This window comes from Heterocephalus glaber, unplaced genomic scaffold (genome assembly GCF_053883595.1).
Source record: "Heterocephalus glaber isolate CG9 unplaced genomic scaffold, H.glaber_assembly_v1.0 deba00001056, whole genome shotgun sequence".
NCBI lineage: Eukaryota > Metazoa > Chordata > Mammalia > Rodentia > Bathyergidae > Heterocephalus > Heterocephalus glaber.
In genome coordinates, this window is record NW_028258182.1 from 1,487,630 (window position 1) to 1,501,061 (window position 13,432).

The following is a 13,432-nucleotide window of genomic DNA, read 5'->3' on the forward strand; positions in this document are numbered from 1 at the left end:
CATTGGGTATCATTTCCCTCAGTGTCTTAAAAGTATTGTTGCTGAGAAATCTAACATTTTTATTCCATATCTTTTATATAAATTTTTCACTCACTCTGAAAACTTACAAAATCTTTTCTCTAACACAAATGATTTGAAACTTCATGATAATCTTTCTTGATATAGATCCACTTTTACTCATTGTGATGGATACTCAACCTGGGAATGCATATTCTGTAGTTTTAAAATTTTTTCTTAAATAATTTCATTGCTGATTTTTACCTCTCATTTTCTCTTTTCACAGACCTGTTTATTTAACCTTCTATCTTTTCTCTCCTACCATGCATAAGTTACTTTTATTTTTTGCACTCCCTCCTGATTAATACCTGAATTTTATCTTCCTTATAATGATATTTTAATAAACAGCTCCATGAACATTCTTTTAAGTATGTCTTATTCTCATTTAAGGAATTCAATGAGTACTCTCATTTTTCCAAAACTATCAAGTTTTTCTTTGGGGGGATGGTGGTGTTGGTTTTGTATATCTGTCTTCCTCTAAGTTGCTTTTATACATTTTTATCTACATCTTTCAAATAAATGCTTTTCCTTACTATGACTATCTACTCATAGTTAAGAATAAGATATTAAGTAGCCAATTAGACACTGGTAGTGGGGACTTACTGACAATGAGGTTAGTAACAGATTGATTTGGCTGGGAACTTTCCCAAAGAATGAACTTCAGTTGTTATTTTTATGTTTTTCCTTTTGGCCTAGGCAAATTCCTTAAAAGAAACATTTTTGCTCATGTAACCATTAAAATAATTTTAAAGTACTATGTATTCACACTTCTTTGGTATTAACTAGAATTTTCATCTTGTTTCAACAATCACAAAGGATATAAGTCTGGCATGTTGTCAATATTAACTTTTTAAAAGCTATTCATTTCTTAAATAATTTAAATAATTTTAGACTTACAGAAAGACTGTAAACATCATTACAAAGAAATGCACTATGCCCTTTTCTAAGCAAAAGTACTATTACCAGAATCAGACAATTGGCAATATTATACTACAAACTTTACTGCAATTTTACCAGTTCTTGCACTAATATCTTTTTCTGTTTCAGAAACATTTTGAAGGTTCTGCAGCATAAATTGGGTTGACTGCCTTTCAAGCTAACATTTCAGTTATTCAGTTATCACACATCTACCCTTTTCCCAGATTATAAAATTTTGTTGCTATTTCCCTTCCCTTCTCATTTGTTTCTCATTTTTGGATCTATGCTATTTGTTTTTTAAAGAAATATTCTCAGAATCATGTTTTTAAGATCCTTATACAAATTTCGCATGTGGACCTTTAAAGACAATGGTAACAGGGCAGGGGATTCAGCTCAGTGGTTCCGCCAACCTGCCTTGCAAGCTCAAGGATCCAAGTTCGATCCCCAGTACCAAAAAAAAAAAAAAAAGACAATGCTAACAAAAGGCTGTAATCCTGAAAAAAACCACACTGCGTAATTCACAGTGTGGTCATTAGTTCAAGACACTTGAACAGCACAGGTCACAACGCACTGACTTAAACTTTTAAAGCTGTCTTTGCTGTCACTGTGGTGGTGCTGTAGATGAAGCTGCTAGTGGCTGTGTTCAACCCACCACCTTCTACAAAATTATCAGTGCTGTAGCCAGACCTGATCCATTGCCTGCCAATTTCAGCCTTCTCAACATGACAACCAAATTTTAACTATAAAACTCTGAGAAAAGTTTGCAAGAGAAAGCTGCTCTTGTCCCCTCCAAAACTCACACTGAAATTTAACCCCATCCTAAGATGTTAGGATGTGGGACTAGACAGAAGCTTCAGGAGTGATCAGGAGTAGATCTTCATGAATGGGTGAATGGGTTACGTTAACGCATCTTCAGGCTATGTCTCGTGTGCTTACTGTTTCTCACCAGTGACGCCTGAGCCATCATGGAACTTGCAGCAAGATGGCCATTACCCTGTGCAGTGCCCATTCCTATGATTCATACACTGAAATAAACCTCTTTACAATGTATACAATCTGTGGAATTGTGTTACCAGTAAAAGAAAATGAACTACAACACGTCTCAATCCCCAGTGCTAACTACAACTTGGATGGAGACTGAATGCCAAGTTCTACGCCTGAAGCGGGCAAATTCAGAATGGTATGGTATGGTATGTATCAGCAAAAATATGCAATGTAACAATTACAAAACTGTTATTCTAAAAGTCAGGTGTGGTGGCAGACACCTGTAATCCCTGCACTTGGGAAGCTGAGGCAGAAGGATTACCTTGAGTTTGAGGTTTGAGGCCAGCCAGGGCTGCATTGTGAGTGTAAGGCCAGCCTGAACTACATAGCAAGACCCTATCTCAAAAACAAACCAACCATCCAAAAAAACCAAAAACTGTTGGTCTAGACTAATTCCTTATACTCTTCTTTGTCCTATGAAGCTTTTCTCTGCAGTTTTCACTTTTGTAAACTGTTTTTACAGATAAGCTTTTGTTACATATTGAGCAATGAAATGGAAAGACTGTAAAATAATCAGATTTTGCCACTATGAACACTGTTAACTATCTTTAACTTTCATTAAGTGCTTTCCTTTAAGTCTTTAGTGCTGTACCATAACACAAAAGTTATGGATTTAGCACCAACAGTTCTTGTAAATACAAGGGGCCACAAGGGTCCATGAAAAGGAACACTGTAATCTGTCCTTTTCCTAAGACATAGATCAGTTTTTCATATGTTGCCAAGGCCACATTTTATGAATTAAGTTATATACCATAGGTGAAGAGGAAAGTAATGGATTTGCCTCCTCAAATAGAAACCCAAAATGAATCCCTAAAAGTTAGTCAAAAAATAAACTTTTATACATCTAAACAGAGAAAAGAAAAGTCACTACCCTTCAAAATCATCTAAGTACATGCTTACAGACATCTGGAAAAGAAATGACACCAAGGAGTAATGGTGTGGCACAGCTTCCTGGAGTGTAAGATCTGCTAATATCTTACAGTGGAATGTGTTAATAATGCATAAATCCTTGTAAATTTTTTCATTTTAAAAATAAGTAGAATAAACTGAGCATGGTGGCACACACCTGTAATCCCAGTACTCGGGTGACTGAGGTAGGAAGTTCACTGAGAGTTCCAGGCCAGCCTGAACTACTTAGCAAGACCCTGTCTCAAAATGACAAAACCAGGGACAGGAATGTAGTTTAGTGGTGCTGTGCCTGCCTCGCAGGAGCAAAGTCCTGAGTTCGATCCTCAGTGTGTATGTGTGTATGGCGGTGACTAGGATAAAACCTTAAGTTAGTCTACATTTTTTTCAGCAATCACAGAACTTGATTTGAAATGTAGAGAACATGGGCCAGGGACTTAGCTCAGTGGTTCCAGTGGCTGCCTTGAAAATGCAAGGTCCCAAGTTCGATCTCCAGCACCAAAAAATAAGAAAGAAAGAAAGAAAGAAAGAAAGAAAGAAAAGTAGAGAACATAGAAAGTTTTACTGCCATTCACTGAGAAACAATTTTTTGGGGGGAGGCTGGAGAGATGCTATCCTTACTTAACAGGATATACTAATAGGTAAAAATTTTAAACTTGGAAGATGTTAATTATATCTATCTCTAAAAACAAAGGTCTATATTCTCAAACATCTTTTATGGTAGTTTGCTACTTAAGACCAATAAGGGCCAGGGATTTAGCTCAGTAGTTCTAGTGCCTGCCTCACAAGCGCACGGTCCCAAGTTCGATCTCTGGTACCCGCCCCCCCCCCCAAAAGAACCAATATGCTTGTTTTGTTTAAAGAACAAAAGAAATATAATTCAACTCTATTTGTGAGCACCACAACTTACTAAAAACAAAATATGCATGGTATACTCCTGTGATATTTTATAGCTCACTAATTAAAGATTACAAAACTTAAGAAATGGCCTTTATTCTCAGAATGTAATTTAACTCTTCTTTCCTTTTCCTTAAACAATTCTCATTGGTTACAGTTAATTCTAAATTAAATTCCTTGTTGCTCCTATAAATAGGTGACTTTCAAAAGTTTGGAATAGTAACTTGCAAGTATACTACTTACAGATAAAATTTGGATTTATATTTAAGAGGATGACTGAAGCAATAGATTATGACAAATGTTATTAATTTATGACTAAAAATTCAAGTAAGTTACAATGTGAAGTATCTAGAAATTCAAGAAGTTAGACTATCATAATGGCAATATACTGGGTCAGCCAAAAAAAGGTACACATCAGGAAAAGAGTAACTTGTATAAATATTTTAATATTACATTTATTGAGACATCCTGAAATTAATGCAAGTTACCTTTGGCCTCTACAATTAAAAGAGGTGCTCAAAGTCATTAGCTTCCAGACATTTATTACTATGGCAAACCGAAGGGTGTATATTTTTTGGTGGACTCTGTAAATGCCTTGAGCTATTATTACTATTGCTAAAATACTACCTAATAAATAAGAGTCCTGAGGATGTAGCTAGACAACTATTGAGGAGATAAGGTTTCTAGGAATTTAGGAGCACTGTATAAAATACAGTTTAGGCCAGGTATGATGGTATGCCAGCACTTGGGAGGCTGAGGTGGGAGGATCATCTTGAGTTTGAGGCTATCCTGGGCTACATAGTAAGGTCAAGGCCAGCCTAAACTACATAGTGAGACCTGTCTCAAAAAAAAACCAAATTTAAGTTTTAATATGATAAATTCCAAATATTATAACTTAATTTGATAATACATATAGTTTAATAAAGCTTTCAAAGTATGATTACTAAACTTCAGCTTTAGAGTATTAGAACAGACTCTACACCCACATAGTTTTAGAAAACTAAAATCTACCCATGATATCTAGGAAGCACATGTTTGAAGTAAGTAACACACAGTCTTTCCCAATCAACTACCATGCACCACATGTAACTTGCCAGGATGGATCACTGTCTGTGGTTAGTAAAGAAACTATTTCTTCCATATGCTAGTTTTGAGGAAGACGCATGAGTTAATGTTGAAGAGACCTCTATCATTACCTACTTTAAGATACAGGAAGTCAATAGTGTTAGCTTTAACATAGATAGTAAACACCTGCTTTCAGACATGTGCCTTCAACAAAAGGTTCACAACCAGGTGAGATAATGGCACTGTAGCTTCTAGAGCATAAAATAATTCAATCGGTCTAAAGGAACCAATCACAGAAAGACCTTGCAACAATACTACCACAATCTTTTTGCAACATTGAGGAAACTACATATTGAAATTGACTGCTGTAGTCAGGCATGCTGGCGCATGCCTGTAATCCCAGCACACTGGGAGACTGATGCAGGCAAGAGAATTCCAAGTTCTAGCCCAACCCAGGAAACTTAAGTGTCACAGGAAGGCCCTGTCTCAAAATAAAAAATAAAAAAGCTAGGGGATGCAGCTCAATACAGGAGCCTTGGGTTCAATCTCCAGTACTTCAAAAAATAAAAAAATTTAAAAACCCAAACAAACAAACAAAAATATATAAACTATCTATATAAATAAAATTTAAAATAAAAATTAAAAATGTGATATTGATATACCAAAAAAGGAATTGGACCCTTTAGAATTATCAGACACTGTCAACCTTAAGAAATATAAAAAATGAGGGCCGGGGATTTAGCTCAGTGGTGCCACCACCTGCCTCGCAAGCGCAAGGTCCTGAGTTTGATCCCCCCATACCAAAAAAAAAAAGAAATATAAAAAATGAAACAAAGATCACTTAGTGGGTTACCTCTTGAGGTAGCACTCTAAGTACTCTACTATCAGAAGTAAAAGCCATACCAACTTCATTAATCTACTGAATCATTAGGAAAGGTAAAAGGATAATATCAGAAAACTTAAATAATTCCTTTTACCATAGTAAGAATCTTTCTCACAGAATAACATGAGAAGAGAAAAAGAAGTCCTTCATGATGGGGATGAGTACAGTGTAACTTGACTTTCAGATTACAGATGATTATACAACTAATTATAATATAGGAAATGAGATAAATAAACTGTAATTCCCTGGTGTCTAGCATAGTACGCTCAATCAGTATCTTTTATTACTATTCATGATCTTTGTTATAAGCTCAAAAATTGACAAGTAAATGAAGACCAAACTTGACAACCAGAGGGGATTGATGACTAGAAATGCTGTGAAGATGTGTCCATCCTACTAAGTGATAAGGACAGCCACAGAAAAAGAAACATTACTCATGTGGCTGGTGACAGCCACAGGAAAAGAAACACTACTCACGTGGGTGGTGAGGAAATGCTAATGGACATGGAAGACTCTGGGAAGAGCATGAAAACTGCTCATTACTAGGAAATATAATTAAATAAGCCTAGCCATATAAATGCTACTCAAAAAAGACTGAATATATCTCACTTTGATCCAGACCAGACACCTAGCATCACGACTACAAACTATATACCTATCTTATTTCTTTTTAAAATCCAGGGTATATAGACTTTGTATACCCTACATATAGAAAGTAATGGCAAAAAAAAAAAAAAAAAAAGTAACAGCAAGAGGATGCTCAAATTTGAAATTCTAACTCCTGAAAATGAGTTTTATCTATTGAGAATAAAATAATATATAAAGAATAAAATAAACCATAAAAATGTGATCCTGAATATTAATCTCCAAGTTGAAAAGCTTTAATACTGCTTTTAAAATTTTGCCTAGTGAGCAAAAAATCATTCCTATAATACCTTGAATAATTTCTCATGGAAAGCATTGGGGCTTTGATGCTAAAATATTCTACACCTTTGTGTTTACTCTCATTGAGCCTCCTCTTCACAGGACTCCAAGAAATAACTTTGTCTACTATCATAGTCTTTCAACTTTGAAGTCTAATTTATGTTTCTCTTTAATTCATCCTTCCCATTTAAAGCCAATTCCAAGACCACAGATTTCTGCCAGTGGACACACCAACAACTAACTGCAGATTCAGAAAACTTCAGAGCAGGAAGTCTCAGTGATCCCTTGGTCAAGCCCAACTCCCTCACACTGAAGAAGAAACATAAAAAATAAAAAAACAAAAAAATTGTTAGACTCACTTACAAGTTAACAGCAACACTCCAATGAAGCCCGAAATCTCCTGGATACTAATCAAGTCTTCTACGTATTACATCTTTATTTATTTAAAAGGTGATACATTTAAAAGACAACTTAGTTGTATAGCACACTAAAAAGTATTAGAGCTTTCAAACTATAAAATGAATTGGTTAAATAAGAATAAATTGTTCCAATTATTTCATTAATAATTTCAACCTCAAATTTGTTGGCAGTCTTGGGGTGTGTGAGAAAGTAGAGAATAAATCAAGCCTATTTTCAAATTTCTTATGAATATTTTCACTTTCCTAGACTGACGGGAGTGCGGCACTTGTTTTGGTTATAAATCATTTTGCTTCTCTTTGCTTCCTACTCCTTCCTAGACCTAAAATACGGATCTGAACCAACCCTAATAACTGAAGATATTCCAAGATACAAACAGTAGGTCCCAAGAGTTACCCATGACATAAGAAGCATGACAATGCCTTCACTCTTAAGTTCTTCCTCAAAAAATTGATAAAGGAATCAGGGCATAAAGTACACAACTGACTATCAAGGGGGGATTTATTCTACTGATAAAGAAAAATTCAGGAACCTTGAGGAATTATTTCCTAAAACTCTCTTTCAACTACAAAAACAAACATTATTTGGGTCAGGGATTTAGCTCAGTGGCATCGCACCTGCCTTGCAAGCACAAGGTCCTGAGTTTGATCCCCAGTACCAAACAAAACAAAACAAAAACTTTATTTGAAAGATTAGTTTGGTGCGTCTGGAGTTTTTTGAATACATAAAAGATCACACAGGGGGCTGTGAGAATGACTAGTAGGAGCATGTGCTTATTATATTATTAGCACATGGGAGGCCTTGGGTTTCATCTCCAGAATCACAAAAATAAATACATACAAGGAAAATGTTAAAGTCACAAATTAATGTACTCATTACATTAAACTAGAAACAGAAAAAACAAAAACTCCACAAATATCTTTTAGCAAAACTACCTAATCCAAAACACAAACTGTATTTCTCAGCACTCTATTTCAAGCAAAAAAGAATTTATATAGTTTCTTGAATTTCACTGTACTGTAACTGAACTTGACCTCATAAAAGCATTTTTGTACACTGAAACTATTTTTATGTACAAACACCCTCCTCAACTGATTCACTACTTCACACACCAAAAAATCATAAATAAAAAACAATGCTACCACACTTTCATTCAATCTGCTTAATAAAAATTTTAGCTTTTTGCTACTATGTACTTTTTTCTCTAATATATTTGATTGGAGGGGGAGGTCACACAATTTTATATTTGTTTTGGATAATCTCACCAAAATGTTTTTAAAACATTAGAATTTCCTCTGCAGAAAAAGCACTTCCCTGAACTAAATACCTACTGATTGAAGGGCCAGTATGACCATATCTAATTCCATTGTGACCTGGTAGAGAGAAACAGCTTAACAAGGAAAGAATTAAATCGAACACTGAGGATATAAGGCAATAGGAGAAAGTATGGAAGATGTGGAAAGTGGCAGATATTGTAGCACTTGACAGCTCTAGGGTATAAAATGGAGTTAACTACTAGAACTAGCAAAACTGAAGGCCAGATCCTAGAGATGTACATGAAACACAGAAGTAAAATACTGATCAGAAATACTAACAGGGAACACTATACTGCTTAACTGTGTGTCTTGAACAGAAAGCAAGCCCTCAAAGGGTATAAATTAACATGTTTCAAATGTATAGGCTGGTTTCAGGTAGGAAACTCCCCTAAAGCCAGTATGAGAAGTAAAAAGCCTCTAATTTTCACAGGAATTACCTTGTATAAAATAAAGCATACAGCAATTAATCACACCTCAATCCCAGCCACTGAACACTTAAAAACACCAAAGTGATGCCTTTTCCACAAGGTAGCACTAAACTTTCATTAAGCATTCTTTTTTATTTATAAACAGCTTTCTGAACTTATATAAATCACTGGTTCTACTTCAAATTTATACAAGAACAAGACAGTATATTAAAGGAGACCCAAAGTATTTACTAAAGAGCAAACAACATTTCAAATTATACATTACAGGTTTTTACTCTTGGGAAAAAACGATCTTCCTTTTACTGACTATGTGTACTAAGTCTCTTCACAAATGTGTGCGAACTATGGAATTAAGGTATCAGTCCCAACTGTTCTTCAAATCTGTAGTAAATTTGGTATGATCTTTAAACTGGCTTTGATCTGAAAAGCTAAGTTGGGAAGACTGGTAATGGAAAAAAGAAGAAATTAAATCATGTTTTTGGTCAAGGTATAAAAGAAGGCAGACTGTGATTTGGTGGTACGAGGCATGGGGTGTACGTGCACACAGAGAAAGTAGGCTAGAACTTCCTGCTCTTTAGCAGCTCTTGAAAGCTGAATAAAGGGCAAGTGTGAAGCAGTGTTGATCTCTCATGGATAGGACAGAGCTGAGTCGTCAGATAAGAAACCAAAACTTGAGATTAACAACTTCAAAGGAGTTTGTATCTTCTAAATATATGAATGCACTTTGCTTTTCTTAGTAATCGGTCAGGTTGCTCATTAACATGTTGGGTTGAATCAACCACTCTAAGCAATACCTTTAGACCATACTGTTTAGAAGAAGCCAGTAATAGTGATAGCACCAGAAATCAAAGTAAACAACCTTTGAATGAAAGGAAGTGCAAGGAGAAGACAAATTTGAAGTTCAACTCCAGTATCTTTCTCTGGGTAGAAAAATTATCTTCCATAGCAACTGTTTATTTCTGGGTTGTTTTTTTTCCAAGGGACTTCCCTAACAATCTTCACTTTCATAGGACATCAAAGTACTCCCAAGAAATACTAAGTATAATCACCTCAATTTACATTCTACAGTTTAATTCAATAGAGAATGACTCAGGGGGTTCTAAAATGGAGATTTCTATAACATACAGTTTAAGTAACTTGAAAAGACTCACCTGTAGGCTTAACTGAATAAAACCCAATGGCCTCTCCTTTCTTCCACAGAATTTTAGCATAATCAGTACTGCTATGACACAGGAATGGGATCTCATTTCTCTCCATTTCCTGTTTTCTATAAATAATGCGATTCAGAACATACAGAACCACTCTCTCCCCAAGAGTGCTCACCTACAAAGAGAGGCAAACAGCAGGCACAGCAGTTACCATAGGCAGCCAACAGGGAAGGTTCTTCACTCTGCTCCTGCTCCCATGCCTCACAGGGCATTCAGAGCACCCTTGGTGCATTCAAAGTGATTATAAAACATTTCATTATCACAGAGATGAACCGATCTTTCACACCATTTCCATAGACATATTTTATGCATGGAATAGTGCCTCTCTGAAGTCTAACACAAGCAAAAACAGGTTCCTCGCTCACCCAGCACCTCCTTCATGCTCATGTCCTCTTCATACTTTCATCTGCTCAGATCCAAGGTCTCACCAGCCCTACCATAGCCCCCTCTATGCATCCTGCTTCAACTCTTCATCCTTTTCCAGTTTCCATATTAAAAAAAAAAAAAGGGGCTAGCACAATACTCTGGAGACTTTAAGAACAATTACCTCATTTGCTGAAGGAAGCTGTAATTATACCCTTGGGAAAGGCTCTGTCTTTCTTTTTTCAAGTGAAATGTTCATTTAACAGTCCTGTCTTTGCTCTAACTATAGGAATATCCCATCTCACCCATCTGAACACCCCTCTACTAAACCAGATGAGCAAGGACAGCGATACTGGGAAAGTCTAGTGAAACATATGACTTGGGGCAGCCACAGACGAGAAACAGAGCCTCACTTTCTGCACACAGGGCCACATGGTCACAGGAACCCCACCAATACCCACAGCCTTCTGACATCAGTTTTTCTCGAGACATCTTTCATGCTAAAAACAAGAGTTCTGTACGTAGTCTTTTTTCTTCCAAATCCCCTGAAGGGAAAACAAGTTCGCTTTCTGATTAGTTGAGTGGAGAGAGAAAGGATTAACTTTATTCACAAACTACTCTCAAAAATGTCCCTGGCGAGGGATCTCCCATACCAGACAATAAGGGCCATGACAGAGCTGACTGGCACCAATGGACAGGGCAACCCATTCCTTCCTTGAACACCTCTGACCAACATGAAATTCTTCCTCAGGCTGCTGCTGAAACCTATTTCCCAAAGACTATACTTTGATACTCTGATATTCTAGAATATACTTTGATATTCTACCAATATTTGAGGATGGAAGATTGCCTTCTGAATTTCATACCAAAGCTGAAAAATGAAACAAGTGAAGGAAAAGGCTGACCAAATGAAATCTGGGGGGCTCCTGCCATTCCTCTCTTATCCTGTGGAAGGGCTTCAGATCCCTAGTATCTTTCTTATCTGGCACATGGGCATTATAGAAATAAACGCTGAAAATATTGCTGAGGCAATGCGATGTCTCTGGAGAAAATTAACGTTTTCATTTTATTTCTATTTACATAAAGCCCAAGTCTTTTCCACATGTGCTGCTGTTTCAATTACGTTCTCATAGGAGACATGCACAGCTATCTTGGAACCTTATAGGTATTATGACACATTTATTCTTACTTAATTCCATCATATTAGATCCTGCTCTGTGTTTCTTCATTCTGCTTTCCACACATTAGTTCCTCCATTCAGTGCTGTGACATGCAAAATTGGTAAGCTGGCTGTCTATGGTTCCCTCCAAAAATGGTGATAGGTGAGGTATCAGGACAGAAAAGGGACAAAGTTTCACAGTATGTGACTGAGGACTTCCCCCTCCATGTAACTGAGCTCTAGGCACAGGATTATTACCTTTATTATCTCTTTTTAATTTTACCACAACTATGAGACAGTGGGAAATAAGGTTTATAACAACAAAGTCACTAGCTACGGTCATGTGTTTATTTAGTGGAAGAATGATTATTCCTTCCTGTGACTTTACCAATCAATTTTTCCTTATTGGCAAGGATTGGACTAGAGTAACAGTCTCCTTTCACAGATTTTTCCTACTTCTAAGTGGGAATGTTGTTACAAAGTAATTAGGCTGAAGGAGACTTATTGTAGGAATTCAAACAATTTTATTTTGGTCCTGACTTCTCCTTTTGTAATCCATATCTGGGGATTTCATAGTTTGTTAGGGTGAGGAGGAGAGGCTACCCAAACTGTTGTTAAGATTTCTCCTTCTCAGGCCAGGGATTTAGCTCAGTGGTTCTGGCGTCTGCCTCACAAGCATGCAAGGTCCTGAGTTCGATCCCAGGTACCAAAAAAAAAAAAAAAAAACAAGATTTCTCCTTCTCTGTCCTCTAACGTTCCAGCCAAATGTCCAAATTTCAGTCACACTTAAACACCTCAGTATGTTTACCTTCTGGACCTGAACGCTTCCTTCAGCTAACAGCTGTTCCTGAGAGCAAGTTACAGCCTTCTATTGCTAATCCATTCCTCCCATTTGACAGCTTTATGCAGGATTTTTTTTTGTTGTTTTTCAAAGTCTTGCCATAGCTATGCAGCTCAGTATGTGAGATTTTAATTCCCTCCTGCCCTTTAATTGTTTGTTTGAAGTTCTTTATCAGGCTGGTAGATATCCAGGTGGACATTCTCCCAGTCTGTGAGATGGATCCATTGCTCTGGAATCTCAAGGCACATTCAATAATGAATACAATATCCAGAAGGAATACTACTAAGTATATTACTATCCTTCTATCATTTCCTCCCTTTAAGTTTGATCTTTTTTTTTTGAATTCCAAACTCAAAGGGAAGAAATGAGAACATTCCGGTAACCTGCAAGATTCCTACTTTCCTATCCTGGATTTCAAAGTTTCTAGAAATTTTCTGATTGGCTCAATTTGCCCACTGAAGTGAACGGAAATAGCTGACACCTTCAAGATCTGACAAGTTTTTATAGACTTGCCCTATCCTAGAAACCTCCTAAAGAAAGAATATTAGTATACATATTCTTATCTGTTAACTCTATTCCCCTCAGCAAGGTCTCTTCCTCAAAGGGTTAATTAACATAGATCTCTGCATCTATTAAGCAATAGTAATGCTTAGTATTCTTCATAAGAAAAGCATGATGCACCTCAACCAAGCCAAGTGTCCTATTCTTCCACTTGTACTATACATCACAGTCTTTCTGTGACCAAAGACGTCTACACTTTTCTACTTTGCCCTGCCTACTCTAATATTTACCATCTTGGTTTCTATAGGTTTTTCCCCTCCTGTCCTGCCTACTCTCTAACCACAGCGTAAAGACCCCTCTTGAGCTCTTATAGCTCTAATACGCAAACCTATGTCCCTCTTATAACACAAGAGTCAGTTGGCTTCTGCTCTGTCTGAACCTGGTCACTCTTCTGTTTCAAAAACACTGTATCTCAGCCAGAGGAGGCCCAACTAATAAAGGGTTC

The 13,432-nt window shown here is 36.6% G+C and overlaps 1 protein-coding gene across 2 annotated transcripts in view; it reads right to left on the minus strand.

Moving 5' to 3' along the window:
* Positions 1-10,217, minus strand: part of Fam169a (family with sequence similarity 169 member A) — a 60,708-nt gene extending 50,491 nt beyond the window's left edge. The window contains exon 1 of one of the 2 annotated variants that reach the window (XM_087209589.1): positions 10,007-10,215. In XM_087209589.1, coding sequence (XP_087065715.1) covers positions 10,007-10,112 — 106 coding nt within the window. In that variant the 5' untranslated portion in view covers positions 10,113-10,215. Of the gene's footprint in view, positions 1-10,006 lie in introns of both variants that reach the window. The other variant, XM_087209591.1, reaches the window with a different exon arrangement.
* Between the last annotated feature and the right edge of the window lie 3,215 nt (positions 10,218-13,432).